At 39.9% G+C, this 23,255-nt stretch overlaps 1 protein-coding gene across 1 annotated transcript in view; it reads left to right on the top strand.

Moving 5' to 3' along the window:
- The first annotated feature begins 1,093 nt into the window (after positions 1-1,093).
- LOC117963540 (contactin-associated protein-like 5) overlaps positions 1,094-23,255 on the top strand; it is a 113,692-nt gene continuing 91,530 nt past the window's right edge. Inside the window, exon 1 of the mRNA XM_058991942.1 lies at positions 1,094-1,379. Coding sequence (XP_058847925.1) covers positions 1,292-1,379 — 88 coding nt within the window. The 5' untranslated portion in view covers positions 1,094-1,291. The remainder of the gene's footprint in view (positions 1,380-23,255) is intronic.

A 23,255-nucleotide genomic window follows, 5' to 3' on the forward strand; every position in this document is an offset into this window, starting at 1 on the left:
ACCTAACAGGTAATGACCACTGCGTTGGACATTAATGCTCAAGTACAGTATATTGATTTAAAATATTATTTATTTCAGATCACCTAGTGTGTGTGGCATGGTGGAGCACTGTCCCCTCAAAGGGAAGAAATAGTGTGGCCAGTACATTTTACCAACATTGTTGGTGCTTCAAAATGCAGTGCTCATAGAAGGTTAGAGCTCATGGAACTGTGTGGCACAGTCCTGGGAGATTCATCGAAGGCTTCCACACAAAGCTCTGCCAGATTACTTCAGTATGTCATAGAACATATAAATCAGTCCCTGGCCTCTCTCAAGCAGAGAGTCAAGAGTGACACGTTGTGTGGTATTTTAATTTGTGATGTAGACTAATGTCAACTGCACATCTAGATTTTACCTGCAGAGGTGCATATCCCCTGTGCCACCCAGTCATGAAACGGTAGTAGGGCAGCAAACCGAAACAGAAGCTTAATCAATAATGTATAAAGAGTCCAGCTATGAGTAGACACCAATTAATGTATCTGTGCATCTATCGGATGCTTGTCATTAAGCTTTAACCATTTATGCTTTTCTGTTCATTTTAATTTAACTAAATCATCTTTAGGACATTTAGATTTTAAAGAAACATGGTTTACTTACATCAAATGTTTATATAATGTATTGTATATAGAAAGAAAGAAGAAGAAAAAAAAAACACCCACAATAAATACCTTTTTGCAGGATAATAATAATGTGTGAACATCTATATATAATTTGTTTTATGACTGCTAAAACTATTCCTGAGCTGGAAATTAGATTTGACTAATTGGATGATGGCGTTGAAGTAATCTTAACGAATTGGTGGTGTTTTGCTCAAACTGCATTGTTTACCATTAAATATTTAATCTTCAAAAATGTTGTTAAATGTGTTCTTTCGACTGAAAACATGGGATATTATTTTAGGCATTGCTCTTTTTTTTAAATAACTGGGATAAAACACCGTCTCTTACCTTCCTCACTGGTACTTCACCCCACGGTACTAGCCCTTGCATTCATATTGCTGTTTGCTGGACTGTACTACAGTCTGTAGGTCCAGAGGCTTTCTCGAATGAACGCGTTACAGTGGCTGCGTTTGTTTCAGAGGAGGCAGGACTGTAGGTGTGTCTGAGGAGGATATGCAGGCAGTGTATTAAAATGCATTTGGCACCAGGATGTCGTGAAAGAGCTGCACGAAGGGAAAGTCAGTTGAGAGAACACACACTCAGGCAGGAGTAAGAAGAGACTGTTAGTTCCTTCAGCGCCGACAAACGTGAAAATGGATTTTGTTCTAAAACCAGTGTTCGGAATGCTTAATTTCCTCTTCGTCTCACTAAGCATTTGCCTGATTCTGGCAGAAAATAATCGTAAGTAAATCCATTTAAAACATATTTATCGTTAACTAATAATGCAGTTTTATAAATAAAATATAATTAAAAAATACTTAAATACTTGAAGTTGTGTTTTGACAACTTTGGCAGACGATTGTTTTCTTGTAAATGTATAAACAACATCACTGTGTAAAATGCGAATTTAAATATATAGAGGATGTGAGGATAGAGGATTTTGATTTGAAATTATATATATATATATATATATATATATATATATATATATATATATATATGGGTTACCCCTTATCTCAATGCCTTTAGTTGAGCGATTAAACTTTTTTTTAAGAAAAAAAGGTACAAACTTTTTTTGCTTTGTTTCATTTGAATAGTCAACAGTAATGGTTGATAAAACATTGTCTGTTTGCTATCGTCCTAGAAAAAAGAGATTGCCTGGATCAGTTTAAATTATAAACCGGTCATGAATGCTAAAGGTTTTTGTGTGTATATTTTCTTTTTCTTTTAGTAGTGCTCAGACAGAATGTTTTAGGATATTTTCTATGGTGTTACTCATTTTTTCTTTAGAAATATGATTTAGTCATTAAATTAAACATGCAGTGTTGGATAGATGTATTATTTAAACAACAGCAGATCACAAAACACACTTGAATATACTAGCTGTAGTGGTACGATTGTGTCGTGCTTTGTGTAGCTGGACACGTTTCCTCCAAATTTCGTTGTTTATTATTATTATTATTATTATTATTATTATTATTATTATTATTATTATTATTATTATTATTATTATATTTGAATATATACGACACGAATTAGTTTCCAGACAGTTAAAATGTACTTGAATAGTCATAAATTGTGGGAGTTGAAGTGTCTGTACAGCACATGCAGATACAATACCGGAGATAAGTGAAACATTTATTTTTGTTTGGAATACTATGTTGTTATTTTGATATCATTTTTTATGTAGGAAACAGTGACATATGCACACACACACATTTCTACAAAGGTTTTAAATGACCAAGCTATAGCGACAATGCCACTATTGTAGTTCAGCTGCAAGATTAAACTGTAAGAGAACATAAACTTTCTCATGATATGCTCTTGCTGCTTCTTTTGTGCTATGTATTGTTGCAAATTTCTATTGTTCCATTCATATTTCATCCACCTTAAATGGGGCATTCCCATACTATATTTAGACCACAGTGTACAGCAAATATACTTTCTGGGCATGCTATGCAATGTGGTCTAAATCCTTTTGGAGTTGCTGAAAGTCTCTAAATACAAGCATGTGTCCAAGCACCTATCCCTCTAGCACCCCATTGAGAACATTATTATTATTATTTATTTATTAGCAGACACCCTTATCCAGGGTTCCTGACTTACAATTGTTACACGATATCACATTATACATTATACAGGTATCACATTATTTTTTTTACATACAGTGCTGCCCCCACCTGGGATTGAACCCACGACCCTCCAGTCAAGAGTCCAGAGCCCTAACCACTCCTCCACACTGCCGCCCAACTGCTCACTACATGGCGCCAACTAGCAGTTTCTCCCCTTACAAGTGCTCTGTGCTCCCTGTTTTATAACAAGTATTGTATCCACTTGCATTTACAGTACCACAGTACCTGGTATTTCCAATGATTTCAATTGATGGATTAGTGTTTCATGCGGCGCTTGATGATTTTATCTACTGTTTTTATATCATTGCTTGCAATTACTTCTTTGTCCTTTTCTGAATCTATGTTGGCCCTCTCCTATAATGCTGTTACTATAAATAATCCTGTAGTTTACCTCGAATGATTGATTTAATGATTTTACATGTTATGAAGGCTCATATGTATGTTATTCCCTGGTTCTGCCTTATCTCCCTTGAATGTGTACCATATTTGCATCTCCTGTATTTATGCATTTGTCAAAAACCTCTGCCAGCAGAAAACTGTAACACTGTCAAATTCTTATTTGTCCATGTAAAAGGGGAACTGTTACATGTGTGGGTCGTCACTGAATAATCATGAGGCAGACACAGAGCGCTGGGTGTTGACACGCTGCACACGTGCGCATATTTAATTATAATAGGTGCTGCCATTAGGGTACCAGCAATGATAGCCCTAGTGTCACATTTAATAAAGAAAACAAAACAAAGTTAAAAAATGTAAGTTTGCCACACAAGGCAAGTGCTAGTCTCACTAAAAGAGACGAACTTCTCCAGGAACCTACTGCACAACGAAAACTATCTGTATACACTGTTTGGAATCAATCTTCCCTAAACTAACCTACTTCTGGACTCCCAGGGTCCCGGCATCCTCACGGTGACTTCTGCCTCTTCAAACGGCCACGGCCGGGCAGTGCCTTCATGAGCACCGTCTTGCAGTTGAAAGGTTCTGTAGTTGTTAATCATGCAGCGTGGACACTCGCCTCCTCAATGTCAACCAGAGCAAGCTTTCACTCAGCGCCCGTCTGGGCACGCCCCCTAGCCAATCCGAACCTCCCGATCAGCTCAGCGCTGGGCGAGCCTGACTGCTCACTTGGTTGCTCAGCAATCTGTCTCCTGTTCCGAGTCCCAGCTGCACACATTTGCGCAGGTACCAGCGACAGGGCTCTCCCTGTCACAGTCCAATAATCTTTTAAAGATGCTCCATAAGCCCTCAAAGGTATATAGATCTGGTGACTGTCCTGGGGAATTTAGATGATTAAACATCACATTTTGTTCTGCATATCACTCTGACACATGGTTTGCAAGGTGTCTGGGTGCATTGTCATCCTGGAACAGCTCATCTGCTTAGAGTACTTAAGCAACATCATGGGCTGCACCACATAATCTGTAATGTTCAGATCAGCATGTAGCATTACAGGATTAAAAGGGGCTCATGGGGGGCTCATCAGTATTATACAATTGAATTCTAAACTTTTTTTGATGTATGAGCCATGGTATGTAGGAACTATTTGTATATAGGAGTCTCTGCCTCGGGTGACCTTGGTACAAGGACTTCAAGGAATGGGTCCAGGTATTCTTCTCATGGCGCTGGAGGCAGAAACAGCAGGTAATCTTCCTCTTCTGGTGGAGGTGGAAGCATCAGATAATCTTCCTATGGCTGTGGGCAGAAGCATCAGGTAATCTTCCTCTGCTGCTGGCTTAGGCCCTGGACTTGTGGGCTTCCCCTTCTTGGGCTGTGGACGCTCAGCCTCCCTCCTCTTGGGCTGCTCGGGCTCCCCCCTTCTGGACGTAAGATGTTTGGGCTCCCCCCTTCTGGGCATAATACGTTCAGGCTCCTCCCACTCGGGCATAGGACATTCTGGCTCCTCCCACTCGGGCGTAGGACATTCTGGTTCCTCCTACTCAGGTGTAGAGCGTTCAGGCTCCTCCCACTCGGGCATAGGATGTTCAGGCTCATCCCACTTGGGTGTATGACGTTCTGGCTCCTCCCACTCGGGCGTAGGACGATCGGGCTGCTCCTATTTGGGCGATGGACAGTTGGACTTCCCCCTCTTGGGCGCTGGAGATGTCCGGGTCTGGTCTGCAGCCCGAACCACTCTGTCACGTCCCCAACCAGGCCCTAGTAACACGCCTCCTCATAACAGGGGTCTCTATAGGGGCAGTCCTCCTGGTCGTGACTGAATTCGCCACAGGCCCCGCACAGGGGGTCCCTTCAACCCTCCACTGTTCCTGCTCGGCTGCCCAGTCCGGGGGTCCCAGACAGGTTGGAACCCGTGACCTCCACCTCTTGTGCTGCTGCTCTTGCTGCTGCTGTCTCCTGCAGCTTTTCCTTTCCATTCTCCAAAACAAAAACAGATTTCTCAAAAAAAATAAGATACCTGCAGTACCTCCTCTGGCCTGGGTCCAGGAGGCGCTAAATGACGTCAGGCCAGAAGCAGGAACTGCAAGCACACAGGTACTTGGGTGCAAGTGCACTGCGGCGCTATATTTATTTAACACAAAAATAAATAAAAAGATTGAACAAATAAACACTGCTAACAGAGCACATAATAAAAGTTTTAAACAAAACAAAACTACGCAAATACTTAGGTCAGGCTGATCCTAAAGTTTTTTTTGTTTTACTTTCGGTTTCGTTCTCCTCGCTCGCTCTCTCACTCCAAAACACGCCACTCAGAACCCCCACACCAAGACAGGGAAGTGGTAGGCTTTTTATGTCCTGGCCGAGGGGTTAACTAATTATTAATTATTCCATTACCCCTCGGCCATAGTCTGCACAGGTTTAATAAGGATGTCAGCGAGTTAACAGCAACATCTTAAAATTAATTCTATACTGCACAGGGAGCCAGTGTAAAGTTGCTCATTACCGGGTACGGGTATCTCAATGAGATGAGGATGCGGGTATCTCAATGAGATGAGGATGCGGGTATCTCAATGAGATGAGGATGCGGGTATCTCAATGAGATGAGGATACCGGTATCTCAATGAGATGAGGATACCGGTATCTCAATGAGATGAGGATACGGGTATCTCAATGAGATGAGGATACCGGTATCTCAATGAGATGAGGATACGGGTATCTCAATGAGATGAGGATGCGGGTATCTCAATGAGATGAGGATGCGGGTATCTCAATGAGATGAGGATACCGGTATCTCAATGAGATGAGGATACGGGTATCTCAATGAGATGAGGATACGGGTATCTCAATGAGATGAGGATACGGGTATCTCAATGAGATGAGGATACGGGTATCTCAATGAGATGAGGATACCGGTATCTCAATGAGATGAGGATACGGGTATCTCAATGAGATGAGGATACCGGTATCTCAATGAGATGAGGATACCGGTATCTCAATGAGATGAGGATACGGGTATCTCAATGAGATGAGGATACCGGTATCTCAATGAGATGAGGATACGGGTATCTCAATGAGATGAGGATGCGGGTATCTCAATGAGATGAGGATACGGGTATCTCAATGAGATGAGGATACCGGTATCTCAATGAGATGAGGATACGGGTATCTCAATGAGATGAGGATACCGGTATCTCAATGAGATGAGGATACGGGTATCTCAATGAGATGAGGATACGGGTATCTCAATGAGATGAGGATACGGGTATCTCAATGAGATGAGGATACGGGTATCTCAATGAGATGAGGATGCGGGTATCTCAATGAGATGAGGATACCGGTATCTCAATTTCCGGCAAATGAGCAGTTTATTTGAAATCCTGTTGTTTCCATCTTTTCCTTTACTGTATTGAACGGCTTTAAAATATATACAGTACTGTGCAAAAGTTTTAGGCAGGTGTGAAAAAATGCTGTAAAGTAAGAATGCTTTCAAAAATAGACATGTTAATAGTTTATATTGATCAATTAACAAAATGCAAAGTGAGTGAACAGAAGAAAAATCTACATCAAATCAATATTTGGTGTGACCACCCTTTGCCTTCAAAACAGCATCAATTCTTCTAGGTACACTTGCACACAGTTTTTGAAGGAACTTGGCAGGTAGGTTGGCCCAAACATCTTGGAGAACCAACCACAGTTCTTCTGTGGATTTAGACAGCCTCAGTTACTTCTCTCTCTTCATGTAATCCCAGACAGACTCGATGATGTTGAGATCAGGGCTCTGTGGGGGCCATACCATCACTTCCAGGACTCCTTGTTCTTCTTTACGCTGAAGATAGTTCTTAATGACTTTCGCTGTATGTTTGGGGTCGTTGTCATGCTGCAGAATAAATTTGGGGCCAATCAGATGCCTCCCTGATGGTATTGCATGATGGATAAGTGTCTGCCTGTACTTCTCAGCATTGAGGAGACCATTAATTCTGACCAAATCCCCAACTCAATTTGCAGAAATGCAGCCCCAAACTTGCAAGGAACCTCCACCATGCTTCACTGTTGCCTGCAGACACTCATTCGGGTACTGCTCTCCAGCCCTTCGGCGAACAAACTGCCTTCTGCTACAGCCAAATATTTCAATTTTTGACTCATCAGTCCAGAGCACCTGCTGCTATTTTTCTGCACCCCAGTTCCTGTGTTTTCGTGCATAGTTGAGTCGCTTGGTCTTGTTTCCACGTCGGAGGTATGGCTTTTTGGCCGCAAGTCTTCCATGAAGGCCACTTCTGACCAGACTTCTCCGGACAGTAGATGGGTATACCAGGGTCCCACTGTTTTCTGCCAGTTCTGAGCTGATGGCACTGCTGGACATCTTCCGATTGCGAAGGGAAGTAAGCATGATGTGTCTTTCATCTGCTGCAGTAAGTTTCCTTGGCCGACCACTGCGTCTACGGTCCTCAACGTTGCCCGTTTCTTTGTGCTTCTTCAAAAGAGCTGATGATAATTTCAGTATCACTGAAGAACTCCTTGATCTCCAGAGCCTTTGTGGGACAACAAAGGGGTCCGATCTCTTTGAAGCAGTGCCAGCTTCGCTTCAAAAGTTTGATTTGCCTTGGCATAAGTTATGTGGTGTAACAACAAATGGCACTTCAGCCAATGGCTTGGCAACTATGCTTTGCAACAAAATCTCAGAAGTGTGTATTCAGGCTGTTAAACTGCATTGTATAATTCATCAGGAAGTTCTGTGTGCCAAAGTGATCAAATTGGGAAACATAATGATAACAGTTGTGAAAACAATCAATTTTATTCGGTCGAGAGCACTTATCATAGACAATTTAGGAATTTCCTCAGTGAAGTGGAAGCTGAATACGGTGACGTAATGTATCATTCCGATGTACGCTGGCTCAGTCGAGGTTCAGTATTGAAACTCTTTTTTCACTCAGAAAAGAGAGAGCTTCTTAACAACGTCACAGATCCTGCATGGTTAGCGAACCTTGGCTTTTTAGTTGACATCACTGGGCAACTTAATGTGCTCAATGCTAGCCTCCAAGGGAAAAACGCCTTTGTTTCATAAATGCACCCAACGGTCAAAGCATTTGTAGTGAAACTCCACCTGTTTGAGAAACACGCAAAAGAGCACAACGCGGTGCACTTCCCATCATTAAAATCAGTCATTGATAGTTTTCCCAATGAACGTATCTCAGAATCAGTGGGGAAATACGTGGTCATTATATCAGCCCTAATTGCAGAGTTCAACAAGCGCTTTGAAGACTTTTCAACAATTGACAAGGAGATTCAGATTTTCTCTTGCCCCTTTACTGTAAATATTAAAGAAACAAATGAAAACTTGCAGTTCCAACTAACTGAACTGCAGTGTGATGACGTGCTTCGCAGCCGCCACCTGTAGCTGCTTTTGGCAGAATTTTACAAGTGTCTGGACAAGACCCGTTTCCTCCATTTGAGATGAAATGCAAAAAAAATGGGCTTGTTCTGTTCACATATTTCACATATTTCAAAGCTAAAATGTTATTATATCTTAATCTGTCCTAATAATAGATAAAGATAGGACACAAAAACATGATACTTTTTCAACATTTATTTATCCACAAATGATTCAACATTCAATATCCATGTGTGAAAAAGTACGTGAACCTTTAGATTCAGTAACTGGTGGCACCCCCTTGAGCAGCAATGACTTCAACTAAGCGTTTGCTGTAACTGTTGGTCAGTCTCTCACATCGGTTTTGAGGAATTTTGGCCCATTCTTCCTTACAGAACTGCTTCAACTCTGTGACATTTTGAGGGCTTCCTTGCATTGACAGCTTGATTTAGGTCCTGCCACAACATTTCGATGGGGTTTAGGTCCGGACTTTGACTAGGCCATTCTAAAACGCGGAATTTCTTCTTCTGCAGCCATTCTTTTGTAGATCTGCTTGTATGTTTAGGATCATTGTCTTGCTGCATGACCCACTTTCGGTTCAGCTTCAGCTCATGGACGGATGGCCTAACATTCTCCTCTAGAATCTTCTGATACAATGCAGAATTCATGGTTGTGTCAATGATGGCAAGTCGTCCAGGTCCTGAGGCAGCAAAGCAGCCCCAAAGCATCACACTCCCACCACCATGCTTGACGGTAGGGATGAGGTTCTTCTGTTCGAACGCAGTTTTTGGTTTTCGCCAAACATAACATTTCTCATTGAGGCCAAAAAGTTCTACCTTTGACTCGTCTGTCTAGAGAACATTGTTCCAGAAGTCTTGTGGATCATTTATGTGCTCTTTGGCGAACTTCAGACGGGCAGCAATGTTCTTTTTCGAGAGCAGTGGTTTCCTCTTGGCTATCCTTCCATGAACACCGTTCTTGTTCAGTCTTTTTCTGATAGTTGAGTCATGATCACTCACATTAGCCAAGGCGAGAGTGGCCTGCAGTGGCCTTTGTGACTTCCTTGATGATTTTCTGGTTTGTTCTTGGAGAGATTTTGGTAGGACGACCACTCCTGGGTAGAGTGACTGTGGTCACACACAACACAGTTTTGTTATAAGTAAAACAAACTTGTTTATTATTGTGTATTATTAGATGTATTAGTAGAAGAGTTAGACATAGTACTTGGTAATGCAATGAGCAATAACAAAAACAGAACTGGAACTCTAAACTTTACACCCTACTCATAAACTGTGCAGCTTCTCATTCTTCTTCAAGGATCTAAAACAGCGGGCTCTTATGCTGATTTATGCTGTCACATTGTCTTTGTTTGACACTACAGGTATATAGCAGGAAAAATTATTGGATTAATTTGGAGAGTACTTTTATAAACTGACTGTGGGCTAATGTAATTAAAATGACACACAACCAGAATATGCTAACTGAAACAATTAATACAGCAATGTTGAAACTAATTACACGTTTTTAAAAAGACAAGTACAATTGAAATAAATAAATACATTGATTTAAACATAATAACCTTCATAGTCACAGAGCTATGTTATTTGCATGCTGCAGAAGCACCATTGGCCATCTGTTTTGTATTATTTTGAGATATGCTCATGCTTCAGCGGTTCATTACTTACACTATTATTAATGTTTTTTAAAATGTGAACTTTCGGTATTATAAATGAGATGTACTTTTAAAACACAGAAACATCTCTAAATAATGCAGAATCTGGCATGACACCGTCCTTAATACTCTTAGAGGTGTCTGAGTCAGCATGTACACACACAGCAGCTGACGATTCAATTGCTTCCGGATTGGCTAAAGTCTGTGCAGTGAAGTATAGAAATATTTCAGTTTTGTGGTGGCTGATAATGGAATAGTAAAACAGTATCACAAGACCTTGTTTTTCTCCATGGGTATTGTGAAGCAAAGCACCACTAAGTTAAAGTAAGTTTATTGCTTTTCATATGTAAATATCAGTTAACGTCTGTATATATTTCTGTGTTTTGGAAGACCTCGATATTATCACTATCGAAATACGTGCATGATATCGATATACAATTTTAATATTGTTGCCCACCCCCACTTAACACCGTTAATAACAATAAATGCCGGTCAAGAATGGGAAACAATCTCTCTCAAAGAAGTCAAGGTTATACAATACTGCATATGATAAGCTATTTTTTTGTATATTAACTTCTGTCTGGTAAGCATGCATTATGATTTATACCACTGTCTCACAGCATTTAAATGCTGAAGTGACAAAGAATAATGTACCTGCTTAAGAAATCCAGGTAACTTTGCACTGGTCCATGTTCTTTATCAGTTCAAATTATTAACAATAAGACAGTAAAAATAAGTGGTCCTCCCTACAGGAAGCATTTTGCAACATAAAAAAGAAGGGGAAAAAATAAACGACATGTAGTGTAATTTAATAATATAGTTTTGCCAAAAGCCAAATTTAATGAAAGAAACAGTAAGATTAAGTACAGTTGACAGTCTTTCCTTAAAAGATTAAAAACCATGGAAACTGCTGTATTCTCTATGCAATGAGTGAAACACACACGCCACTTCACTTACATATTTGTTTTGTTCTTTGGTTGACACATGGTTTTTAGTCCCTGGTTGTTCTCAGCCAATTTCATGTTCACTTGGCTGGGGCATTGACTCTGTTGGGGGTCTGATTTTGTATTTGAGCCCAGAGACCCCCTTCTCCTTGAGGAGGTGAGGCCCAGAGCAGCCAGCTTCAATCGGCAGACACTTTGCATGCAGAGGTGGCAGAGGGCAGGATTGAGAAGGAATGCACAGAGGGAGGAGATGCTAGAAGCAGGGTTAGACAAGAGCTCTCATCAACTTGGTATTGTGGGAATCCTTGCTATGCCTGTTGAACATAGTCAGCGCTAAAAAATACTGATTGAGGCTTATTTCCCCTTTGCCCGTGATGTACATATTTGGTAACTATGATCGATATTGATATTGATGTGGTAAAGTATTCTCTAAGTGTTATTTTCCCATTAGTGCAGAAGACTTATTAAAAATAATGCTTTCTGGGAGAAGGCAAACAGGTAGTGTACAGATGTTTGTATATTTCTACCTACCATAAATTATGGATTTTCAGTAATTGAAAAAAATCAGGTCACAGAGGAAGGTTTAAACTGTATGGTGTTTAAAAGTACACCATTGAGAAAGTTATTATTAGTATTTTGTCTTCCTGGAAAACGTTAGTTGTGAGAGATCGTATGTGATACTAATGACAAGTTGCCAAAAGCAATCTTTTTTTTTTTTTTTTAATAAAAGTTGAACAAAGTTTGAAGGTATTTATTTACCATGCATAAAAAAAGAATGTTCCACCAGTATGATCTGAAGTTATCCAGTTGTGTAGTCGATAAAACGTGTATTTCTTAATCTTGTTGAACGCTGAGGTGACCAGCTGCTCCTGTCTGCACCGATACAGTGAGTGAAGCTGTCACTCCCATCTATCACCTTTATCTGCAAGCACTGGCAGTAAATGTCTTGTTATTAAGGCTCAAACTCTTTAGCACAGCTGTTTGTTCTTTCTCATTGTCAATTCCATGTGTGGCTGTTTGTGTTCTGTTGTGTTACTCACATTTCAGATAAAATTCGCTTTTCACCTTTATGACAATAGATATAGATGTCTGGTCCCTCGATCTAAATGTAAGTTATTACGAGTCTGGTTTTGATACATTTCAACCTCTACTGCATATTGTTAATCCATTTTAACATAAAGCTTATTGACATATACTGTGCTGGGTAATGCCTAGTTCTGATCAATCAAGTGAAATCCAGTATCTTGCAAGTAGAAATGGCTGAATGTTTCTCTCCCGGCGGGTGAACAAGCGGGTCTAAAGGCTATGTTATGTGGAAAAAAAAGAGACTAGTGTTTCCATGAATGGTGTTAGTTATATTGAGTAAACAGGAACAAAAGAAGGAAAGGACACTTTTTGGAGGCAATGGAATGATCATACGTCTCAAAACAAAGTAAATAAATAGGTCACTTAAGCTTTGGAAGGTTGAGGACGATGGAAAAAGTTCTTTGGAATGAAAAGTCTAAGAAGAAGTGACTGTTTCAGGGATGTTTGTTGCAAGTGGAATTCTGACAGTTATATCAAAGACAGTGCACCAATGCCTCCTGCTGCTTAATTCATATTGTAGCATGGCATGCTTCTGGAGGTACGAGTGTCAGTATGGTAATGACCCTTACAGCAAAGATGAGGTGATGCAATATAAGTGGCTTTCTAACTGCTCAGCCATGCTCTTTTATGTACAGTAGCTATTAAAATGTTTGCTTGGGTAGTGTATTGTTGCTGGTTCTTTACAGTTTTTAAAATACCAATTAAAACTGGAGTAGGCAGTCTTTGGTAGATGGGTATTTTACTGTTTGCACAGCTGATGTGTCTAGTGTGACTTTTGCCCTATGCAGCTCATCAGTGTAGATGTTCACATAGCAAGTCCAGGAAGCAAAGTAAAACACCTTTCTAGAGTAATTCCACGTTTATTATATTTTCAAGCACAACTCTTTTTATTTTGTAGATTATAGTCTCAATAAAAAACAAATCACAGGTCCTGCTCAGAAAAAGAACAGCAACATTAAGCAGAAACAAGCACTTCAAGTAAATGTTTTGCTCAAAAAAAAGTGAACTGAGACTGAAGTTGATGAGAAGCAATTACCCTCCACAGTACGAATTAAAACGGTGTGCTGCTTTTTATACGAAAAATGAGAAAAAGCGGGTTGCGTAGATGATTTATATTGGACCCTGACACCCCCGATAAAATGAGGGAGTGGTTGTACAGTATTTGTTAGCCTATTTGTTTTTCTATGGGTCTCTCACTATATCGCGGCCCTCGATATATAGTGGATTTATATTGGACCCCAACACCCGTTGAGTGGGTGTTGTATATTTAAATGTTTAAGCTTTTGATTTTCCAAAGTAGCTTTAAATTGGTTAATATTTCATCATTTTTTAAATCCTATCAGCACAGTAGGCAGTTAATGAAGAGAAGACCTTAAGGGTTTGAAGCCAGAAAGAAATGAGAATTCCTTCAGATTTTTATTTGACAGATGCACAGGTAGCACAGAGGTTTGATTCAAACATGCTTTAAAATGTGTCTGCACTGCAAGCTGAAGTTCAAAATATTCTCTATAGAGTTGCTCTAGAGTTCCATGTAATATTTATAACTTTTAATTAAACTCTGTTTATGGTATCAAAATAATATGCGATAGCAGAACGTCCTCAGTTTTATAATAAAAAATGTTCCTTAGAGTTATGACAAATAATAATAAAATTCTCAAGAATATAATAATACTGCAGGTTAGTTCATTTAGAATGATGCCTGACTATTGTTCAGTATAGTTGCTCTTGGAATACAGTTACAGACAAAAGTATTGGCACCCTATGCTTATTATACCATAGGTAACAAATTATGGACAAGCATTTACTAAACTTGAAACACTTTTTAATAAAGGAAAATACACAATTTCTAGTAATTTAACTAATAATCTTTATCAAAAAACAAACGTGTTTTATTTAAAGTATTTGTTCAGGATAAAAGTATCGGCACCCTGCTTTAGTATTTTGTGTGTCCTCCCTTTGCTTTTATTACAGCTATCATTCGTTTATGATAATTCTTAACCAGTATGTTGCATCTTGTTGGTGAAATCTGGGTCTGTTCTGTCTTTCATATTTCCTTCAGCTCAGACAGATTGGATACACAATGCTTGTCTAGAGCTTTTTTTCAGATCAATTCAAAGCATTGCTATTGGATTGAGACCTGGTGATTGCAAAGGCCATTCCAGAACTGTTATCTTAATTTTCTTCAAGAATTCCAGAGAATTGTGTGAAATATGCTTCAGATTCCTGTTCATATTTGTTGACACATTTTAGACGGTTTGTTTTCTGAATTTCCTTTAACAGTGGTTTGCAGCGAGGTTGACATGCATACACATTTTCTGTGTTCAGTTGCCTTTGTATGGCTTTTTGTACTTGATTTTTGCTCTGATTGTGGATTTTGGTATTCCATATTTCTTTGATAATGTTCGGTAGCCATTTCCTTTGTTGTAGTTTGCTATGAGTGCTTTTCTCCAAATTAAATCCAACTCCTTTGTCTGGCTATTGACTTTATGATGCAACATAATTACTGTGTAATGGTTTTCAATCAATGAATATATTTTTTAATTAGTTCTATTACATTTTAATAGACTTTTAATGTAAAGTTGCCAATACCTTTCTCATGAACAAATATTTTGATATGTTGAATGCGCAAAAAAATCCAATACAAATAGAGAACTCTCCAAAAATCACATACTGTGTGTAACAGGGGAGATCTGTGCTGGCTATCTGGCGCATGCACCATCCTGCAGGGGGAGGTTGAGAGTCTCGTAAGATCCACCTGTCAATCATGGCAGTGACACAGAGAGGTTGTGTGAGTGTGTGTTGTCTTTCCCTCTCTCTGAGTGGTTGAGAGGCGGGCCTTGGGGGGGGGGGGGGGGGTCGCTCGACCTATAAGAACTACGTTCTGTTATTCATTCGGGTGGCCATAACTGGTGAAACCTAGTGATGCTGGGTTCTTAAGCCGGTGTAAATAAAACTGAGGCAAGAACATCAGCAGCTGGAGCGAGAGAACGGGACAAGCAAGCATGGCTGAGGGAGACAGCTGATAGTAAATAAGAGAGAGATAATTGTTACATGCCCGAGGGGGACGTGTGTAGGTAGCTGGAAGAACCTTGGCCACCCCAGTGTGTAGTGAATACCAGAGCATAGGTTGGAGACCCGAGCTGGCCGGTTTAGCTGTGGTGGGGGACGCTGCATAAGCAGCACCTTTTGTTTGTACTTTTACTACTGTGTTTTATTTTCCCTTTTTCCTTCGCCGTTTTGTTTTCATTATTATTTCTGAGCACCTGCACGTGCTGTATAACACAAGTGAAACCCCTTTACCATCGTTGGTATTGGAGATAGCAGAACCAGCGCTGTCTGGCGGATAATAAAATAAATAAAAGAAAATAAAAAATGAAACTGGGCACCAGAGAGGTGTTTCAATTACAACCTTTAGTCTCCCGTGTCAGTGAATACCCATACTTTTCCACAATGTAATATCTAAATTTAGTGACCGAAGATAAACGGAGAGAAAAAAAACTGAAAAGGAAAAAATATCCTAAAAAGAAAAAAAAAACGAACATAAAATATTTATCCATAGGTGGCATCATATAGAAAAATGCATTTTTTGTTTATATATGACAAAGGATATGGTAGGGTTGGATCCTGGAGTAAAGTCCTTCATTAAGATGCAGGTTCCGTGTGTTGTTGGGCAACAAGAATGTCTTTAATATTGCTTCTTATGTAAATCTCATGAGCATCTGAAAACCACCAAGCAAGTTTTTTGTTGACATGCGAAGGAATGTTTCGCTGAGCAGCTGTGGTTGCAGCTCCAATCCTGCAACAATGGCACAAATAGTTTGAGGAAGAAAGGCCGTCATGTTGGATCTTGGAGTCTTGCAGAAAACCAGGATCTGGAGACTGGCAGGTTCTGTGCAGTTAGAAACAGCAGGTTCGGAGGCTCGGCTCGGGGTCTGAAGGCCAGATATCTCAGCATGGATGCGTGGGCAAAAAACAGAATTAGTGAGAGCAATTTGAACAGTTACTCCTTCCCTTAAATTTCTCAGATTTACTTTGTTTAAGAAGGATATAAACCACCCCTTGAACTGCAGAAGGACCTCAATAGGTAGCTAGAAGGAGCAGAAAAAGACAATACAATTAGTATGATATTTTACATTTTAATTGTACAGTTTAAATATATGAAATACATGACCCTGAGATTGAAGTTTAAGGACTCCAATGTGGGGGTCTGATGATGGATCAAGGAATTGGTTCTGGTGGTGATTTCGCCATGCCAGAGGAACCCATGGTAGCAGAGACGAATGTCGTTTCTAGAAGGACATCCTTGGGTGGGGAGAAGCATCCGGAGCGCAGTGTGTTGACAGGACTCCTGGACTTTTTTGTGATGGGTGTTTTGAAAGATGAAGGTTGGAGCAGATCTTTGGATGTCCTGCAGCGACATTTGTATCCTGAAGGTTGGAGCAGATCTTTGAATGTCCTGCAGCGACGTTTGTATCTGAGATAGTGAGTTAAAGGAAACATTAATTGCGAGTAGTGAAGGTGATATGTCAACCTGATTAGTAACGCATATCGTAGGGAGACATGAATTGCATTAAGTAAGTGAAAGCCATCAATTATATAGTAGATTTTTGAGTAGTAGACATGACAGAGCATGATTGAACTGCAATTAATGAGTAATATTGCAATCTGATGAGTAATGACGTTTGTGAAAAGAGACACTAATTGCATTGAGTAAAGCAAAAGTAGAATTCTATTATAAGATTTTCAGTATGCAACCTGACAAAGTATGATTGAGTACGGAATCTGGTAACAATTTCCAGTCTGTATTATAGTATCCTCAGTGTTTTGGGAACCTAATTTGCCATTAGGTTGAATGCTAGATCATAATGCGTGTCTTTGAAAAGGGTTTGATTCGTACAAGATGATGTCTTGAACAGGGCATGAATCCTATAGAGAGTCTCGTGCTGGAAGGTGTTACCTATTATCAAGCAGGATTCTATTTGCAGATTTTGCATTTGTGAATTTATTTATTTATTTCTCTTGAATAACAATAACTAAATACTGAAAATAACAACGCCCTTCTCCCAGTCCCATATCTATGCAGGATCACCCTAGCATTCATTATCGAAAACATACACATACCTCAGTAGAACTTTGTCTGCTACAGTGTCTCAAAACATTCAGCATGATTATATGATTCCATGTCCAACGCTCCGAGGTCGCTCCCTATTATTATCAGGACGAAGGATGAAAGGTGATGGAGCTCGGCGTGTTAGGTTTGATACAGACTGAGCTGAAACGTTGTACTAAAATAGTGAAACATGGGAGTACAAATGCAGCGTTTGGAAGACTAACTTGTAAAGTATGTATGTTACATTGTGATCCTGTGTTACATTAACAACGGTGAAACAATGTATTTTCTTTTTTCTGTGATCCTGTTGTGCGTGATTGCTCTCGCATTCGGCTATGCCCCGTGGCAAGATGTGTACCTGATGCCACATTGGTTATGCGTCCTGGGGCTGTGTCTGAGAACTAGCTGGAACAATTCTGGAAAAGTTACTTTTTTTCACAAGCAAGGTGACACAGTCCTGAACTTGATGTCATGCATTTCAAGGCGAAGTAACAATATGCCTAAATTTACGTTCCTACCTTTGTGGATTTTGAGCATGAAGTTTACTGGAAAGAGGAGCGTTCAGCGACAGAGTGACTGGGATGAAGGATTGCTGAAAAATGAAACATTGCAGTGTTGGTCAGATGGTCTTAGACGATTCCTGTCAGAATGCTTTCCTGCCAAATCTTGGAACTGGGCTATGATTGGAGAGTCGAATCCATAATGTGAAGGTAAGTACAACATTCTCTAAATTATGTACATCATATTAGAGGTCCTACTCATAGTCGTGGGCATACTTTAGTGATTTCTCGTGGTTTGGGTGTTCAAAATATAGTAACTTCTGACCTTTCTATTTCTGATCATCTTGCAATTTATTTTGAGATTAAACTACCCTTAATTGTAAAGAACCAGGCTTGTATAATTACAACTCGGGAAGTTAACTCATTAACAGCTACAAAGTTTTGTGAGGCTTTTAATTTATTGCCAATTGCTCAGGCTGTATCATTAAATGAGTTGGTTGACACCTATAACACCTCCATAACTAACATTTTTGATACTATAGCTCCAGTTAAAACACAGAGGGTGTTTTTCCAAAAGAAGCACTCCATGGTATAATGATTTTACTCGGAAACTGAAATCAACCAAGTTAAATATAAGAAGGCTTTGTCCCAAGCTGAAGCTTTATATTATTCTCACCTGATTGAAAAACATAAAAATAATCCTATATTTCTTTTTGCATCTGTAGATAAATTAGTAAATCTATCTTCTGTTACTTCTACCTCTAATATTGGTTCAATTTTTAGTTGCACTCAGTTTTTAAAATTCTTTCAAAATAAAATTCTTGACATTAGAGATCAGATCTTACAGACTCCTTCTGTTATGGACCTTTCCTCCTACTTTGAATGAACTAGACCTGATAAAGTTATGATGGAGGCTTTCTCGTTTGTTACTTTGCAAGAGCTGACAGCGTTAGTTAGGCATATGAGACCAACCACTTGTGCCCTTGATCCTATTTCTACTAAACTACTATGTATTTACTGTTGCTAATATAAGCATTTTAACAATTATAAATTAATTACTTTCATCTGGTATAGGCCCCACTGCACTTAAGGTTGCAGTGGTTAAACCCCTGCTTAAAAAAAAGTAATTTGGATCCTACAGTTATTAACAACTATAGGCCAATTTCCAATCTTCCATTTTTAGCCAAGGTCTTGGAGAAAGTTGTTGCCAATCAATTACTCAAATTTTTAGCTTGTAATGCTTTATTTGAGAAATTTCAGTCTGGATTTTGATCTGCACATGGCACTGAGACGGCTCTTGTTAGGGTAGTAAATGATCTTTTGATTAGCTCAGATTCTGGCTTTCCTTCAATTTTAATTCTTCTTGATCTTAGCTCTGCCTTTGACACCATGGACCATTCCATTCTATTAAATCGGCTTGGGAGTTTAGTGGGTTTGGCAGGCGATGTCCATTCTTGGTTTAGATCTTATCTTTCTAATAGGTTTCAGTACGTTTCTGTCGGGGAGATGATTTGTCAGAGGTTGTCTGTGGTGTTCCTCAGGGTTCTATTTTAGGTCCCCTGTTGTTTTCATTATATATGTTGCCATTAGGTGATATTACCCGCATGCATGGAGTGAATTTCCATTGTTACTCAGATGATACTCAGCTGTACTTGTCTTTCAATCCAGACAATCCCTCTACTGGGGCACTATTTCCAACACTTTATGCTTTGCAAACATAAAGTGTTGGATGTCACGGAATGTTCTGATGTTGAATTTTGATAAAACGGAGGTCATGCTTGTGGGTTCACAGCACCAATTAAAAATGTTGATTTATATACAATAGATCTTAGCAGCCTTTCCTCAGAACTAAAACTTGAAGCAAGAAATTTGTGGGACATTTTTGATCCTGTTCTATCATTTGAGTCCCAAATTACTAAAGCATCTTTTCATCATTTGAGAAATATAGCTAAACTTAGATCTATTATTTCTGTATCTGATGCTGAGAGGCTAATGTATGCCTTTGTTTCATTGAGAATCGACTATTGTAATGCATTTTTTCTGGGATTCCAAAGTATTTGGTGTCTCGCTTGCAGCTTATTCAGAATGCTGCTGCAAGAATTCTAACTAAAAGCAGAAAAGGTGAACATATTACTCCTGTCTTGGCCTCCTTACACTGGCTTCCTGGTCAGTTTTGAATTGATTTTAAGATTTTATTTTTAACTTATAAAGCCCTTAATGGATTAGCACCCACTTATTTACAAGAGCTGTTGATCCCATACATTCCTAAGTGGAATCTTAGCTCTCAGGATGCAGGGCTCTTGGTTATTCCAAGAGTAAATACTAATAGTATGGGAGGAAGGGACTTTTCTTATAAGGCTCCTACATTATGGAACACTCTGTCTTTTTTGTCAGAGAAGCTCGGAGCCTTGCTGTTTTTAAGTCAAGAGTGAAGACGTATTTATATACACAGGTCTTTTTATTATAGTCTTTTTATTATTACTATTTTTTTATTGTTTTTTTTTTTAAATAAATATGATTGGAAATGTATTTACCTTTATTTAAAATAGTCTTTGTATTATAATCTTTTTTATGCTATTTTAATGTTTTATTATGCTGTGTGTATTATGTTTTCTGTAAAGCACCTAGGGATCTATGATGTAAGGTACTATATAAATTAAATTAAATGAATAAAATAAATAAAACATCAATACGACCAGTGGGGAGACGTCACCAAACAAATGACGAACTGTAATTCGAAAGCAAGGCAGGCTTAAGGGTGACATCAGAACAGGAAATACAGATAAACAGTACTGTGGTTGAATGCGCTGGTGTGCACGTTTTATTAAACAAATAAAAGATTTCAACCAAACAAAAACCAAACACTGAACACAAAACAAAACGGCATGAGGGTCAAAACAAACAGGTAAATAAAGCAACAAGTAGTGTGCTGGTGTAAAGCCAGCATGTGTAGCAATTGTTATTTTAAATGTGCCTTTCTAGATCGCTGTCTCTTTCATTTCACCTCTGAACACACCAACCCGAGTGCGAGAACTGTGACTCTTTTAAGCAGCTGTGCCAGGATTGATTGCTAATCATTCAGTCTTGCCCCCTCACAGTCTGCACGTGAAGTAATTGTGACTTCCCTGTGCCCACATACCAACATACATTTTAAATCACCCATACTCCATAACCCACACTGTACAAAATAACCCAAAATACACCCAGAGGCATGGCGAGCTAGAGAGAGGCCAAACGGCAAGACGATGAACTTGTACACTGTTCCTTGAAAAGCGAACCGCAGGTACTTAAATGTGCCGGTTTTTATGAGTATATGGAAATAGGCATCCTTGAGGTCCACAGTGGTGTACCAATCGTCTGGCCTGAATGACTGCAACAGCTGTTGCGTCGTCAGCATTTTTAATCTCCTTTGGCTCAGATACAGGTTGACCTGCCCTGGTCAAGGATTGGTCTCAGCTTGCTAAAAGGAGTAACTGGACTGTCAGCAAGGCCTGCTTGGTACTATACAGGCAGGCTGGCTTTGCATGTGTCATAGGGATAAAACCCAGGCATTATCAGATAACAAGCAATGTACAATAAGAATGTACAGTTGCTGCTTCAGCTTGCTAAAGACAGTAACTGGACTGTCAACAAGGCCAGCTTGGTATTAGACATGTACCACAATGGTTCGGTGCCTGTAGCACCTGGTAGGTACATTAGTGCACAATGGGGGTTGCACTTCCCCTGCTCCCCCCCTCCCCCCCTGCCATTCTAGGTAACTCCCCAGCCGAGTCTGGACGTGTCTGCAGTGTACAGTACTGTAAAAACTGCTGCCTCAGCAACAACAACCCGCTGCCTCAGACAGCGCAAGCAGCAACGTGTAAAAAAGATTAAAACAGGGCGAGTCAAGACTCAAACCAAGTATGATTGAACCGAGCAGACGCACTAATTGGCACGGTGCCCACGGTACGGTGCGCACGGCACAGTGTGGTGCCCACACCACGGTGCACATGGCATGGACCAGTGCTGTAACCTCGCTCGCTGGGAAAGGGATAGGTCTTTGACCTACAGTTACCGATAAAGCAATATATATATAGGGCAGCCCACCTATATGGCTTCTGGCAAGCCAACACAGCCCTAAGACTGGAGGAAGCCTGCTGTCAGAGTCCTGACAGCCTTCGCAATAGAAAACCACAGCAAGCAGAAAACCACAGCGGAAACATTGCGGGAAGGACTGCGAACAGTCAGAAACCCAAGCACAGCTGAGCCTAGCAACTGCTAGTGAGTCGGGAAAGGTAACCTCGTTCGTTGTACAAAGTACCGGCGGGAACAGGAGCAGATCTGGACCTACAGTTACCTAAGAAGTAATATATAGGGATGCCCACCTATAACGCTCTTGGTGAACCAACAGTCCGAAAAACTGAGGAAAGCATACTGTTAGAACTCTAACAGTCTTCACACTAATTCTGCAAGCAGAACTAATGTGGCAACGAGACACTGTGAGGAAGGCTGCAAGCAGCTTAGCCCGAAGCGTGCGTCTCGGTGCAACGCAGGACTGCTGATTGCCCAGCTGCTGCGTTCGTATTTCTGTGGAAAAAACAGAAAAATACACACAGAGAAACAAATTCTCACATAACACAGTAACAACCCAATTACCATTAATTTAGTATAATATTCGTAACAAAAAACAAAATTGTATTTTTAAACTTCAAACGAAACCTGAGAGAGAACACAAGTAGCTGACTTAAGGTTATTCGATCCCAGGGAAGTGGTGATGGAGCCGCCGGCTTCGCACAGGAAACAAGGCCGCTGAGGGACTAACGAAAACCATAGCTGAGTGCACATTATGTGTAAGTAGCAAATACTGTAAGTACGTAACAATAAATAGCATAAATCGTGTAATTACACAAGCGAATAAGCAGATATAAGTAACTTGATACTTATCTGTTTGTAGTCTCTCTCGTCTCAGGTCAGATGAAAGGAAAAATGATAATGAGATCTGTGTGTACAGTCTATATATGCCCTCGGGAGCGGGCACGACTGCGTCACAGGCTCTGACGAACAGTTTTTGTTATTATTATTATTATTTCTTATATCTATTCAGGTTACAGGGTATTTATTCCCAAAAAGAAATGTGAAAGATGAACAGAATAAATACACAGGCATTTGTAATTGAAGCACAAGTGCTCATATTGGGACCCCACAGGGGCAGGAAGTTGAGATCAAAGGTAAAGAGGTCTGGAGCGGCCTGGGAGAGACCAGGTCTCAAGAGTCAGCTGGCACAGGTAGCTCACAAGTGTAAATGCTGATCAGCACATCATTCACTGTGATCATTTATTTAATTCTGCAAAATGCATTTTGATTAGCCTGTATGGGGGGAAATAAGTATACGCTGGCAGGCAGGTTTTTTTTTTATTTTTATTTACAGTA

The sequence above is a fragment of the Acipenser ruthenus genome, chromosome 2 (assembly GCF_902713425.1).
Source record: "Acipenser ruthenus chromosome 2, fAciRut3.2 maternal haplotype, whole genome shotgun sequence".
NCBI lineage: Eukaryota > Metazoa > Chordata > Actinopteri > Acipenseriformes > Acipenseridae > Acipenser > Acipenser ruthenus.